Source organism: Pyricularia oryzae, chromosome 5 (assembly GCF_000002495.2).
Source record: "Pyricularia oryzae 70-15 chromosome 5, whole genome shotgun sequence".
NCBI classification, from domain to species: domain Eukaryota; kingdom Fungi; phylum Ascomycota; class Sordariomycetes; order Magnaporthales; family Pyriculariaceae; genus Pyricularia; species Pyricularia oryzae.
Window position 1 is genome coordinate 2,660,838 of NC_017852.1, and position 14,380 is coordinate 2,675,217.

The following is a 14,380-nucleotide window of genomic DNA, read 5'->3' on the forward strand; positions in this document are numbered from 1 at the left end:
GCTGTTTGGTGCATCTAGAAGCCAGCAAAAAGTGGACGCGGCCACACTACTGTAGCAATGTGGGCTCGGAGGCGTTCATTGTCCAAGTCAGGGGCAAAAAAATGTCGAAGAAAAAAGAAGACGAAGAAGAAATACAAAGTAGATAGGCAAGGATAGAAAACCCGAGTTGAGATCTTACTGCACTGTACTTTACTGTGCTTCTCCTGATCCCACCTTGTCGGTTTGAATGGTTGATTAATTAAAATAGCGCCCGGGATGCCACGAAAGCACCCCGGAAAGTGGGTGGCCAAGTCGACCACCGTAATTTGCAAAGTCATTTGCGTGTATTTGTTCCACATGGGGCATTTGTTGGCAGCGGCGATAAACGAAGGCATGCACATTTACATACTGTTGTGCCTGTCTGTCATGTCTATTCATTCCGTACCAATAGTTTCTTCTCTCGCCTGTCAATGTGTCGCCAAGGGGTCAAAAAGCTTGCCCAGCCTAACTAGTCTACCTAGGTAAATCGGTACTGTGCTAGCCTTGGACCCGCCCACATTCGCGCAAAGATGATTTGTTTCTTGTGATCTTTTGTGACAGGTTTCGCTGTTTTCAGGTTTTGCGCTATGGTGAGCCAGTAGCGCTTCAGGAATTAGAGGTTAGCTTCCACTCCTTTACGGTACAACATCGTCGCTTGTGGAGCCGAAGGTTGTAGAGTAAGGAGATACCTACCTATGTACGAAGAGCGAGCAACACTTGGCTAGTCCCCGTTTTTCCCTGGATCCGAGGGCGGGGAGCCTCCTCGCCGTCTGCGTGTGCCGGCTTTGTTCTCGGCGCCCCTCAGCCAGCGAACCACCTCCTGAACGCCATGATTTAGGGGGCGTTGTCTTGGTATACTCCGTACCCCAAGGGCCCAACCTAGGTATTCATTGTGGATTCGACACGTTGCAGATGCATTCGGTCGTCTTCTTTCAATTCTCTCACATTTCATGTACAGTATTCATCATCGTTGTGCGCCGTTTCCGTTTCCATCAAATCTACTCTCTGGTTCACGCCACGCCCAGGTAAATTTGTACTGGAGACGGTTTTGTGGAAACTACTTACTGCCCAAGCCAATCATTTCCTGTGCTGTGCCGTGTACTAAGTATCCCTGAATCCCTCATAGTATTCATTTTTTACACGGAGACTAGCTGGGCCCAGACGCATCTTTTCTTTGTTTTTGTTTTTTTTTCCTTCGTGTGCGTCTGTCTGTCTGTCTGGGGGGTTTCTCTGCTCTCTCTCTCATTGATCTTTATTTGACCTCCAAATCATTGAAGAATATATAATCAGATGGTCCCATATATCTTCAAGCAGTAACTCGGGTAAGTCCACGTGTGGGAGCGAATAGCGGTGAGTATTTGACCAATACACCTACGTACCTATGTTGAGGAACATCGCGAAAATCGCTCAGATCGATCTGAGATATAGCCTCTCTTCTGGTCTAGTCCCAAAGGGGGAACTCGAGTCTTCAATTTACACGGAGTGGTGGAGGTTGAAGTGTACATATGCCCATACGGAGTTTGAGAGAGAAGATGCAAATTGACGTAGGTCGCGCGCGACTGTGCCACCCAATTGTTTCCTGTTTGCCACCAAGCCCGGTTGTGCCAGGACCATAATTAATTACTCCAAATTGTTTTCCCAGACCAACAACCAACATGGACGGACTACCATCAGATACGATCCCTCGCAGAACAATCAGGTTCTTGAAGATAATTCCACTAGAAAAACCTAGTTAAAGTTCCTAAAATTTGTCAATAATGCTACTAAAGTGTTTTGATTATCGAGATTGCCATTTTTAGACACCTTTGGTCCTCTTGCCATGGATTGCCCTAGACATGACTGACGCCTGGAATGCCGTTGGAATCCAACACAGAAATCCCAATTTGATGCGTTAATGCTTCTGTATCGGGGGAAATGGTCATGGAATATTAGGTAGTCTAGAACGTGACAAAGGCCACAGACAAGTAGATGACGCCATGGAATGGAAGGCCTGCGCGGGCACGACGTTTGGATCGAAAAGTGCCAGGTGGGAGCCCAGAGATTCAATGGCCAATAATTCTTCACGTCAGCCCCTGTCAGCCACAGGCTCTCAAAAGACACAACAAAAGCCTTGGCTCACCGTCAGAAAATGTCCTAATCGGGGCGAAAAATCGAGAACGACTTAATAAGCACCATCAAGGAACAGCGCCAATCGAGAGTGCTCAGCCACCAGAACAAAGGTACAGAGGTCAAAAGCTTCAATAGTGAGCGGCACAGCAAGGCAATTTCCCAGGAAACAGACAGACTGTGATAATACGGGATACGGGATGGTTTTTTATGTATTCCCTGTGGTGGTCTCCAACTAGGAAATATTACGGATCTGTTTGTCAATTATTGCTGTAGTATACACCTATACACGCCTACGGGGTGGTACGGAGTAAGTAAGTTAGTTGGTGAGGTCAGCTAAGGTGCATGCATGTCAGAAGTGGCTACACTATCAATTACTGTCTCCCTCGCCTTCGAAGATGGATGGATGGATGACAAAGACATTAGCCCTGGGGCTAATTGCCTAGGGCGAAAATGATTATTTAGCATCTATCACGGTACCGGTACAGCTGACTTGTCACGAGGTTTGCCTCCAGCTTAGGGGAGCACATGGCGAACACATAAGTAGCTTACCTACCTACCTAGCTATCTAAAGTATTGTAACCATGTAGGTACTTACTTAAAGAGGTAGATAGGCATATGAGGTAGTCAACTATACTAGGTATAAGAAAGATGAAGCAGCTGCAGCCCGACAGTAGGTAGTCTTTGCTGTGAGAAAAGAGACTGCGGTACAGGGATACTGACTGACATCGGTGCACTTCTGTGTCGTCCCACAAGTGAATGTCCACCAAATACGGCACATACGATCATGATGGGTAACAGTAGGTTCCATTAAGGTAGTAGGTAGGTAGGAGCTGAACGGACAGGCTGAAAAGCCGAACTAGGTGCCTGGCAATTGTGTGGTACTGCAAGGTAGGCAGACACCTACCTGCACTGCTAGCCAGCATGTTGCAGACGTCAAGCATTCCATTCGTGACGGGATTTGACCAATCAAATGTGTTCAAGGTTGGGGTGGATCGACGCCTGGGTGCTCCACAATCCGTAGCATCACCGCAAAGGGGCCACAAAAACAATCAATGACAGGACCCGGCAGGTGTGTTGAACGATGTAGGTTGTACCCAGGAAGCACCGCCATCTGGTTGTCCCGCTTCTTCATGCTTCCCTCATAATTCAATTCAATCCATCAGCCTCCTTCGCCATCACCACTTTTATCGAAGCGGGCGGAACGAGAGACTGTCACACCTGAATCCATTACACACCCAACAAATCGTATCCCGACCTCGACTGCAGGGCGGCTACATACTTTTTTGTCACTGGAGTGATTTTTTTTGGCGCAATTCGCACAGACGCTTCAATTTGAGTTTTTTTTTTTTTTTTTTATCTTTCTTTTCCTCAACCCTTGTATCCTCGCCCGGCCTTTTTCATATTTTTTTCTGGGCCAGAGGGATAACACGCTGGATCCGTTCTTTTTCGCGACAAGCTCTCGCCACGACTCCAGCCACACCTCGAAAAGTCGCAGTCACAGTCCTAGTCCCAGTCCGTCCCGTCGCCAAACGATGCGACAAGCTCGGGTGATAACACCCTGACTGGCGATTGATTGGTTGAACAACAGAGAATCACAACAAAAATAAAATCGACCTCGCTGGGCCCGGTCGCGCGCGCCACGGCCCTGCCGCCCATGGCATCCGACAAAGGCCCCGTCGCAACCGAGGCTGCGTTTGCGACTCCTCCTGCGACCCAGGCCGCCGCCGCCGCCGCCATCAACGCTGCAGAGCTGTTTGCTTCGGAGTCCGGGAGATCTGGCTCGCTCAAGAGGGCCCGAGAGGTAACCCCCACCTCGCCAGCCTCAGTAGCCGCCACGCTTCCCAATTCCGATCTCTCGCCTTCCAAAATACAGCGACTCGGCTTCGCAGCTAGACACTCGCCAGCGCCTTTGACGGGTGCCCTCGCCGTAGAAGAAGAGAGGTTGCGCAGGGAAGAGGAGGCTAGACACGCCGACGCTGTCAGCGACAACCCCAGTCGGCGCGTTTTGGACACCTTGAGATCTGCCACCATGGAGATGAGTCGAGCACAAGATGCCCCCGAGGCACCAGCTACGACAGTTGGTCAGGATGCGCCGGCCGATGCCAGCCACCAGGTCCCAATTCCCGCCTTGAGTCCACACAAACCCGATGTGCCGGTAGACACGAGCCCTCAACCTCAGGGCGCAAACCACAATCCGAACGAGGGCGGTGCGCACCTCGTCGTCGACAGCCCTGCGCCCATGGATGTTGACCAGCGCAACGAGCAGCAGGCTGGTGGCTTTGTCGCACAATCCGATGAGCAAGCTCCGGAGAAACACACAGCATACTCATACCCTGGCATCCAATCTCCAAGTGCTGCCATGGCCGCTCCACCTCCACCTCCGCGGGGTATGAGTCTTCCCATGAACACAACACAACATGCGGACATTGCCCCGAGGTCACCGTCCTCCAAGAAGCACAAGTGTCCCTACTGCAACACGGAATTTACGAGACACCATAACCTGAAGAGTCACCTACTCACTCATAGCCAAGAGAAGCCATATATGTGCAACACATGCCAAATGCGCTTCCGCCGGTTGCATGACCTAAAACGGCACAGCAAACTTCATACTGGAGAAAAGCCACACGTATGTCCTAACTGTGACCGTAGTTTTGCGCGGGGTGATGCTTTAGCACGCCATGCCAAGGGAGTCGGTGGCTGTGCAAGCCGTAGGGCCAGCATGGGCAGCTTTGGCGCCGGTGACGGAGTCGATGAATCGGCGGTGCATGAAGGCGATGACAGCATGATGTCGGGCGTCATGTACGAGGCGAACGATACAGCGATGTCGGAAGATGACCGCAGGCGGCTCAGTATGACAACCACCATCAAGCCCGCGCACGCAGCTGCGGGCCACACGTCAGATAATTTTGGTCATCAGAGTCGTCCACTAGCGAGACAAGGTACTGCTGGAGGTTAGTACCCCCTTTGATAATGCGGTGGTCCCAGAGACACTGCTGGAACCCAGCCTGGCTGCCAGCGCAGCCTTGGCCACGGCCAGGACCAAGTATGAGAGGTTACGGGAGCCCGCACATCTCATTTCATACACATTTTTTTACCCGTATTCACTTGTATAAGTACACGAAGCTCACGTTGGAGTTGAGAAGGTATTACCGAAAGTCCCAAACCATTAAGCCCCGGCAGTGCGCTCGCTGCGCAGTTGGGCCAAGATCCGGCTCAAAACAGTCAGCGTTCCCCGAGCTTGACCACGCATGTGGCACAGCAAGCCTACAACCGACGGCAAACAGACTCCAGTCAAGGTACCGTCAATTCAGCCGACACCCCTCAAGTCAAATCCAATGCTCTGTGTGCTAACTCGATCAATAATCAGCTGGAGTTGCGGCTGCTGCTGGTGGCCCAATCAATCACCAGTCAGGAGCTCACTCACGGACGTCAAGCGGTCCGAGCCATGTGCCGAGTGGTGGGAATGGCGAGAGCTCAAATAACCTTTTCAGTACGGGCGACAATACCACTATATGGTCATATATACAGTCGGTCGACAGCAAATGGGAAGCAGCTTTCAAGCAGATGCAAGATCGCATGGTCGTCCTCGAAGCTGCCAAAGCGGGCTCTGATGCTCAGGTCATCTTTTTGGAGAACAAATTTACACAGATGGAAGGCAAGAATGCACAGCTCGAGAACCAGGTCGCGCAACTTATTGAGGAGGTCAACAATCTGCGCCAGCGACTGGCAATGCCGCAGCAGCTTGCCGAGGAACTTAACGCACTACGACCGCATATATCAGTTTCGAGGGATGTGCACACTCCTGAGGCGGGCCAGCAGCAACACAACGAGGTGGAGCAAGAACAGCAGCATCTCGAGGCAATCCAGCAGCAACAACCCGAGGCACAAATTCCTGCTCAACCTCAATCTGTAGAGGAGATGGATTTGGCTGCGCTCAAGGAGTAGGCATCCTGCGGCGGCTGTCATTTGCTGGTCGATGCTTAGAAATAGGCGTTTACATCCCATAGAGCACGTAGAGAACAAAAGCCTCTCTCGTCGTGTGTTATCTGGGTTTCATTCTCAGCTGTCATTGTAATTGTAATCTTTTTATTCCCTTTACCCTCACACCATGTACCTTTGCCCTTTTTTTCAGCAATGTCGATATATCCCTTGATTTCACATTTCCCGGACCAAGGCATCATTCACCATTTGGGGGACGGAGCGAGGAGGAAGCGAGTGTAAATAAAAGCCGGGTGGCGTTATGGGAGAAGGTGGCTTTCAAGCTTTGCGACCCATTCTTTTGCTTTGCGATTTTCTAGCTTTTTTTTCTTTTTTTTTTCTTTTTTGGAACTCGATTGTGAGAATAGCAAGAGGTGCTGATGTGTCTTGTGCACCAGCAGGTTGAGATGCATGATTATGAACTTGAGACAGAAGAATAGGAAGGGCTCTACGATTCAATGGAAGTGCTCTTACCTGCAAGCCATTACTTAGGTAGCTTGGAGCTCTCATGCTGCTCTCGCCTGTAGCCCAACCTGGTCATACTTGCTTGTTTCCTGGCTGTGTTCTTCCCCCTCATGTTTTGAAATGCACCAAGGTTATCACTCAAAAGTACTGCTGGGCTGTGTGGATCAAATGGCAGCACGGCAGTACTACCCGAGGAGATGTTCACTACACCAAAGCCAACCAGGCTATCTATGATGTGTCTGGCTCCAGGACGGAGCAACAAAGTGTGCGTTGCCCTCCTCTGCAATGACGTTAACCAAAGTCAATGGGCTATCATGCGAGTCTCTTAGTTAGCTGTTAACTGAAGTGTATGTAGCACACCCCATCGGAACGAAACATACTTGTTCCGATACCAACCAATGCTCTACTTTTTACTTTGCGGTGTCCATCTTAGTGCCATACCACCCAGAAGCTTGCACTATGAAGCATCCATGACGGAGAAACTTTGTTGTTCTAGCGCTGGACATAGTGTGATATAATCAGATGCATACACAAAGACAAGGCGAAGAAACCAGTATCGCCTATCCAAGTATTCCAATGGTTGCATCTTTACAACTCCTCCGAGTCAACAAACCTCATATCCTCCTGACGATCCTTGAAATAGACGTGCTTGTTCTGGTCGTACAGTTCCTGAAGCTTCTGGCAATATAGCTTCCACAGCTCCTCGACGCGTGGCTCAATGTTACCGCTACCCCGAAACTGCTCAACCTTGATAGGCTCACCAACAACAACGTTGATCGGCCGCCGCTGAGGAAGGACTCCAAAGTCATAGTTGAAGACGCCCCTTCCCCTCAGAACGGGGACCGCAAAGCCTAGGTACGCGAGAGCCTTCATTTGCAGGCGACGGAAGCGCGGATGATCCTGCGGCCCCCACTGTTGGTAGAGGTCGTTCTCACCAAAGCAGAGCACCGGCACAAGGTCTGCACCGGTGCGTAGTGCCATGCGACAAAAACCCCGCCGTTTCAGTATCAAGCGCATCGTCTTGGGGCAGGCCTCGAGTGCCTCTCGCGCCCCACCGACAATTATGGAGACGGCCCTGCCCATGCCTTCACCGTTGATCCCGCCGGTCATCAAAGTGTTAATAATGGACTCCTTTGAAACCGAGATCAGGCCCATGGCCATCAGATACTCGCGGTAGAACGGGGTCTTGAAGTTGCCGTGAAGAGTGCACACACTGTTTGTGATGCCGGGAAACTTCTCAGAGAAGCCGAGGGCCTCCGTGGCGAAGGAGGCAAAGGCACCATGCGAGATGATTCCGTGTGGATGAATCGCAAAAATGTACTTGCGGGTGGGGGGCAGGTCGGCTGTCTTGTGTAGCTTGACAGGGAAGTAATCGGCAAAGTACTTCCAGATGCGAGCCCTGCGGAGCCATTCTATGCGACGGTTTGTCTTCCCATCGGATCCAGCTCTCGACAGTCTGATGAATACGAGGTAGGCGATGATGATAGGCCAAAACAGGGGGAGCGTGCATAGGAAGCAGAAAAAGCTGAAAGTGATTCCCATGCCGAGGACGTGTAGCAGAACCACCAGGGTCTGCATCCGGCGATGAAAAGGGGTATCCAGGGGCGCCAGCCTCACTCTCCAGCGACTCCCACGGGTTGGCTCGAACTCGTCGTCAGCACCGGTCACTTCGTCCAGGTCGTCTTCGAAGCCAGCCGGCAACCAAGCGTTGGCACTGGTTACCGTGTCTGGCGCGTCGGCCTGGTTGCCTCGCCGCTGATTTGAGAATATCCCCTGGTGGTCCTTCTCAGCCAAGGCCTGGGTGCGACTCCTGATGGTCTCGTGAATGTCCCACGAGGTATCTGAGGATTCATCGTCTGCGAATTCGTCCATGAGCATTTGCAATCCGTCGCCCTGACGCGGGCTGCCGACCAGCGTGTTGCTGCCTCTACGGCTCGGCTCGGGAGTTGGTAGACTGCCGGGCCTGGCAAGGTTGTCCCGGTCTTCACTGGGCATCTTGGTTTCATGGATGAAGTCGCCACTGGCTACCTTGTTCCATGGCTGTTCGGTCGACTCCGAGGGCGGCTAATCATGGCTGGTGGTCAGCATTAACATTTCCTTTTTACTGACGTTAGACGAGTAAACCTGAGGCGCGGTTACGAACAAGGTCAGCGTTGGCGGCTGTATGCCCATTTTGGGAGCTGCCGTCCACGTCAGGGAGCGGGGCAGAAGGAAGGCTTGGATACTCCTCCTTGTCCGCGCTTGCTTGGTACGGAAATTCGTTTAGGCTGGACTCTGCATCTGCAGCGATGACGTTAAAATATGATGCTTGATTGCCCACATTTGTCGGCGACTTCACTCACTCAGTTGGACATGGTTCTGGGTATCATCTACCGTGGCCATGGTCACTGGGTGTCGCGACAACAGACCAGATGGCGGCTTCGATACCTAAGCAGCCCGTTGCAGTCGAGTAGATACGTGGATAGGTACCGCAGGCAGTTTGTCAATTGCAATACGAGGCTCCGATAAGGAATATGCGGCGGGGGGTTTGTTGGGGTCCGTAGAATCTCGCAAATGCAGTAAATCCCCAAGAGTATGTATGTATGTTTGTATGAATACGGCGGCAAAATATTTCAATGTCAATGAGTGGGTTGCGTTGTGAAATAGAATAAGCAAATCTATGCAAGTCGCCGCTTGGGATTGATTGAACGGTCGGCCGGTTGCTTTGTTGGCATGTGTTTTTTTTTTTTTTTTTTTTTTTTGCTGACTGTCTGGTCTTTTTTTTTCTTCCTTCCAGCCGTACGTACACGTCAACAACGTCAACCAGTGGCGGGCTAATCGTATCGGGCCGCGGCTGTTCAACCTCGGGAAAGATGCAAAGATCTGTGGCGCGCAGCAGCTAAAGGGAAAGCCGACAGTGGCACCACAGCCTCGGGGTTATTTTCCTGCAAACCTGGAATCTTTACCTGGCTGCTTGGTCAATCGAAAGATGCAGTGCGTCCATCCAGTCTGGTGATTTCTCAGACGCCAGGATGACGTTTGTCTCAGCCCGCACAGCAAACCAAAAACGGGTCCGGGTCCCGTACAGCAAAAAGCTGTGCCCCCGCCCCACCTTTTGCAGCTTAGCAATGGCTACCGGCGACGCCGCCAGTGAATCATAACAAGGTACAGTGATTGAACTTACTCGAGCGCTGGTCTGTCTTTAATTCTCTTGCTAATGGAGAATAATGAGGCTGTGCCAGTTTGTTTACCACCAACGGAAGCCTAACCGCGAACCAGTAACCAGTCAAGTCCCTTGATCCGATAATAATTTTTTATCCCTATGAGATTAGGTAGTGTGATCCTCTGATCTACCAGCTCCCCCTGTTCAGGCCTGTTTTGCCTTTTGGTTTGACAGCTCAGATTTGCGATTTGAGGAAACTCACCGCGTAAGGGGCCGAGGCTAAACCATCCAATCCCGCTGCCGCATGCAAAGACGTGTAGAAAATGACGAGAGGGAAAACAAGGTCGAGAACAAAAATAGTCTTGAATAGGAGGCAACCAGCATTCAACTGCAATATCTACAGGACTATACTAACACGAGGCCTCCATATCTCCGGGGAGGTATTATAAGTAACATGATTGGTTCAGATGCTGCATGACAGATGACAGTTCGGCTATCGTGCCTACTATGGTACGTAAGTCCCGGTCGATTACGTAGTAAACAAGGAAGATCCTATCATACGCACACATAGTCTACACCATCTATCGCTGTATCTAGTAATTACATGTAGTTACCATGCAAAAGTTCAACTAGGTAGGTAGTTCGTTATCCAATATGGGCAGTACATGCGAGACCAAACAGGTATAGTAATTACACGCAAAGTCTAAAATGGGATATTACATGCGGGGTTTAAAACGGATAGTACAGGCGAAGTGTAGAATCGACTTGCAAGCTTGACCTCGCGTGTTCACATAGAGACTCGCACCATTACAGTGCAAGAAGCTGATATACGAGTAGTACGTAGTAGTCAATATAACAGAACAATGCTACTGTCTGTCGTTCGCATTAACAACAAGACATCAATTAATATGACAGTCATCTGAAAAAAAATCAGCCCAACGACGCCAGAGGCTCGAACTCCCCACAGTACCTCCTATATGTGAAGTTAAAGACGATGCGGGGCAAGCGATGTCACTTGTGCGTTTCTGTTGCCACCGCACTGCCCTTCTGTTTTGATTATCGAGGACAGCATCATCATGCAATTCTCAGGCGGTTTGCTTTGCTGCATGGTTTGTTGGTTTTGCGCTTGCCCACCCGTTCCCAGCCTTACTATGGTACGTACGACATGAGTGGGATCGTAATTTACAAGGTAATGCTGAGATTGCCGCGCGGATCCTCTGGAAGACTGATACCTCTCTCCTCCCCCCTCCTCGTAGCCGCCAACCGCGCACCATGTGATGGCATTGTACATGGATATTTGACACAACAAACTCGGGAAAGCCACCCAGTTGGTCTACATCAAACCCAAACACCCCACACTCCGGACGTGCACACCATAGGTGATTCACTACGTAAGCTTGGTAATGCACTGAAAACTATTGATATAAGACTTGCTACTTTTTTTTTTTTTTCTGCGGCTGCCGCTTCACACCATGAATGAAAAAATCCATGCAATCGTGGACAGGCATGGGCTGTCTTGAGGAGATGGCCCAAGGAGCATAAAGTGGCAAACGTCCGAATGTTGGGAACCTTGACATATGAAATGAACGTCAATGGGTCAAGATCGCTCGGCTGACAAGCCGGTTCGGGACATTCCAGGCATAAAACCAAATCTTTGTTGCTTAGCCACTCCGCTCAGCTGGCGGGGTGGGTGTGAATACAAAAAAAAAAAAAGGCCTGTTATACAGCTTTAATGCCTATAATATCAATGACTCTTGATTCCTGCGTGCATAGCAAAGCTGGGGGGGAACTCTCGTATACTCAGACCACGATGTCCTGGCCCTCTCCGTAGATACGCCCCGTCCTACCGCACCGCATTCGGATGTAGAGCCGGTAGGACGGATCCTTTGTCTTGAGGGACAATCAATCCATCGGCAAGGGACTTGGTTGTTGTGTTGCCACGACATTGCATTGCCGAACCGACCGTTGGTTGCGTCGATTAATTGTTACCATAGTCGAAATGCTGAAGGCCTGAGGAACATTCGGTAGCGTATCCTTGGTATTGAGGGTATCAACCAACCTTGCCACTGTTAATCAAAACAACAAACCATGATAGCCCGCTTGCCCGCTTGCCCACCACAGATCGTCCTCTACAACAAACTAATACCACACAACCACCGTACAAGATACTGGCTTGACCGGTATTGCTGGTCTGCGAGGTTGGCGACCAAAAGTAGTGGGGTGCCAATCATTCCAGAATGGAGTCGAAACATCGGCAAGGCAAGGGCAAGACGTCCGTGTGGAAGTCGGTGTCAGGGTTAATAACGGAACAACGTAGCATTTCTTTTGCAATGGCCTTGACTCCATCAGTACCACAAATGGTGATCCCGACCCATACTACGTAAAGCTGCCGGTCTTTTTGATCCCCACTATTGCATTCCGGAATCGTAACCCGTCGCTCGGCTCAGGTTCAAGCCCCAAATATTGTGAAATACGTTTACCCGATGATAATGGTTGTATGGTCAATACTACGTAGCAGTAATCGCCCCATATTCCACCCAATCTTATCAACGGAAAAGAGAGTGCGACGGAGACACATACAGTAATACCACCTGAGGACCTTCCTTTCCACACTCAGCTGACGGATGCAACCCTGAAAGGTCCCTGTCGCCCCAATTGGCCATGTTGGAAACGTCGCTTTTGTCGCGGGTTTGGGTTTGGTAGGTATGCTACAGTGGCCATTTCCGACAATCACCCACTCTGCCCACGTAGTCTTGGTAGCGAGACGGGATTCAGCCCGCCCAAGTGTATGTGTTGTGGTTTAACTTGGTAATACAGACATAGTTGATATACTGCCTTCCGTGATGCACACATGCGCAGAACATATTCCTCACCTACACCCGACACTAGGGGTGGCCTTTGGTAGGAAACAAACAATTGGGATGTGCATAATAATGCTTGATTGATGTACTCGCTCACATATTCCAAGTCACGGCATTTTTTCGGCTTGTCAGCTTGGTATACCCGATCAACATATATTATATGAACCTGACTATATGTTTGTTGTACAATCCTTGTTGCCTGTAGTAATCCGCGCGGCTACTGGCCTCGACACTCGGCAAGCGCGCCCACAAAGCCGTACTGTAGTAATTAGTACCGTATGCATATAAGGTAGGTACTGCCGTGTTTTATCCGAACCGACATGATTAGAGTCAGCTGGCCGCTGGGAAGATTTGATGGAACCACGGAGGATGCGCCGATCAAGGCGACAACTTCATGCCTCCATCGGAGCGCCGGGAGGGTCGGTATTCGGATGGCTACGGGCACGGTATGTTCTGCTCTAGTTTTACACGGGCCTTCCGAGTTTTGTTTCCTTGCCAGCAGAGGACATTATTTTTAGTTCTTGTCAACGGAGCAAAAGTCAAGGTAGGGTAGCTGAGCAAGGAAAAGCAAAACACAATCAATAGAAAGATGGGATTACCCCGCATGACCTGTCATGGTGCAATAGCCGGCAACAATAGGCCCTTTGACAGCTCCCCAAGACTTGTTCGGTCTAACCAGCATAGTGCTTGTCATAAATTTAGTCTAAACACGTACCAGTCAGTATTCCCCTGATGCCAATCAAGGTGTTTTCTGCATTACTTTCCCCAGCTCTGGCAGGTGTGCCGACATGGCTTACCTTGGCAAGCTCATTTTCTGGTTCTTCGTAGTCTGAAACCTTCCTTGGATTCTAGAAGGCTATCTCGAGCGGAGTAGGCAATCTTGTGCCTGCATTAGCGTCAGGGCCAGGGTTCCTCCATCCAGTTGGGTTTTACCTTGATCTTGCCCACCTACGGTATCCTCAGACGTTTCTGTCCAGTTTATCCATGGTAGTCGGTCCGATGGAGGAGGTCTTGAACCAGCCAAAATGCAAAATGACGATTTTTTTTGCCGTGCTGCAATTGCACATTCTTTCCGAAGTTTTAACGGCAAAGAACTGAGTCGTAGTTAACAGCCAAGGATTGATGCCAATTATCGATACGAAAAGACAATTAAAAATAAATGTAACGGGGTGGCAATTAATACACGAAAAAACCGGCAACGATCCGGGGTTTTTCTTCTTATTCTTTGCCTTTTTACCATAGTACTCTTTTCATGGCTACAACCCCGTTATGGTCAGTGAATTGTAATAAGCAAGAGCCGAAAAGGAATTGCATCCACATCAGCCGTTCAGCGACTCAGCAAGGGACGGAACCGTATTGTAATACTGTAGAAACTCGAAGGGTAACACAAACCCATAAGGTCCTTCTAGACGAGCTTCACATGGCTTCAGAGGCTGGTCAATAAGGGTTCCGCCCCGTGGCCCAACTGGTGTGGAAATGTACAGCTTGGCAAGACAGGCAGCCCTGCCCCCCGTCCGAACCAGAAAAAAAAACAAGAAAAAAAAAAACAGTCGTTTTCTTCTGGGTTTAGCGGCCGCTCCAACCACTCTCAATTTTGCTACTTCGTAATACCAACAGCGGCCAGGGACCCTTGGAGGGTCAAACCGCGGGCCGTTGATGAACTGTCCGGGTGAAGAAGAAAAGAAAAAGCGGGCGGACCATTGGGTATCATCCCCCACTGGTAACGGTCCGGAGCCCTGATGAAAAAAGGCTGGTTCGCTGGGTGGTTATGTTGTTCTCGAACGGTGTCTAGCGTGTTGGTTATTTC

The 14,380-nt window shown here is 50.2% G+C and overlaps 3 protein-coding genes across 3 annotated transcripts; 2 read left to right on the top strand and 1 right to left on the bottom strand.

The window, feature by feature from the left end:
- Positions 1-3,276: 3,276 nt before the first annotated feature.
- Positions 3,277-6,991, top strand: MGG_00504 (zinc finger protein 740). The gene is made up of 3 exons (XM_003718507.1): positions 3,277-5,078; positions 5,271-5,423; positions 5,495-6,991. Exons 1-3 carry the CDS (start codon positions 3,782-3,784, stop codon positions 6,070-6,072), a joined length of 2,028 nt encoding a protein of 675 aa, XP_003718555.1. The 5' UTR covers positions 3,277-3,781; the 3' UTR covers positions 6,073-6,991.
- On the bottom strand, positions 6,174-9,560 carry MGG_00503 (diacylglycerol O-acyltransferase). The gene is made up of 2 exons (XM_003718508.1): positions 8,913-9,560; positions 6,174-8,850 (listed from the first exon to the last, which is right to left on the bottom strand). Exon 2 carries the CDS (start codon positions 8,563-8,565, stop codon positions 7,159-7,161), a length of 1,407 nt encoding a protein of 468 aa, XP_003718556.1. The 5' UTR covers positions 8,566-8,850; positions 8,913-9,560; the 3' UTR covers positions 6,174-7,158.
- Positions 9,561-12,893: 3,333 nt separating this feature from the next.
- MGG_17444 (uncharacterized protein) lies at positions 12,894-13,121 on the top strand (the record flags this gene model as incomplete). Its single annotated transcript, XM_003718509.1, has 2 exons — positions 12,894-13,019; positions 13,092-13,121. The coding sequence occupies 2 exons, from the start codon at positions 12,894-12,896 to the stop codon at positions 13,119-13,121; spliced, it is 156 nt and encodes a 51-aa protein (XP_003718557.1).
- Between the last annotated feature and the right edge of the window lie 1,259 nt (positions 13,122-14,380).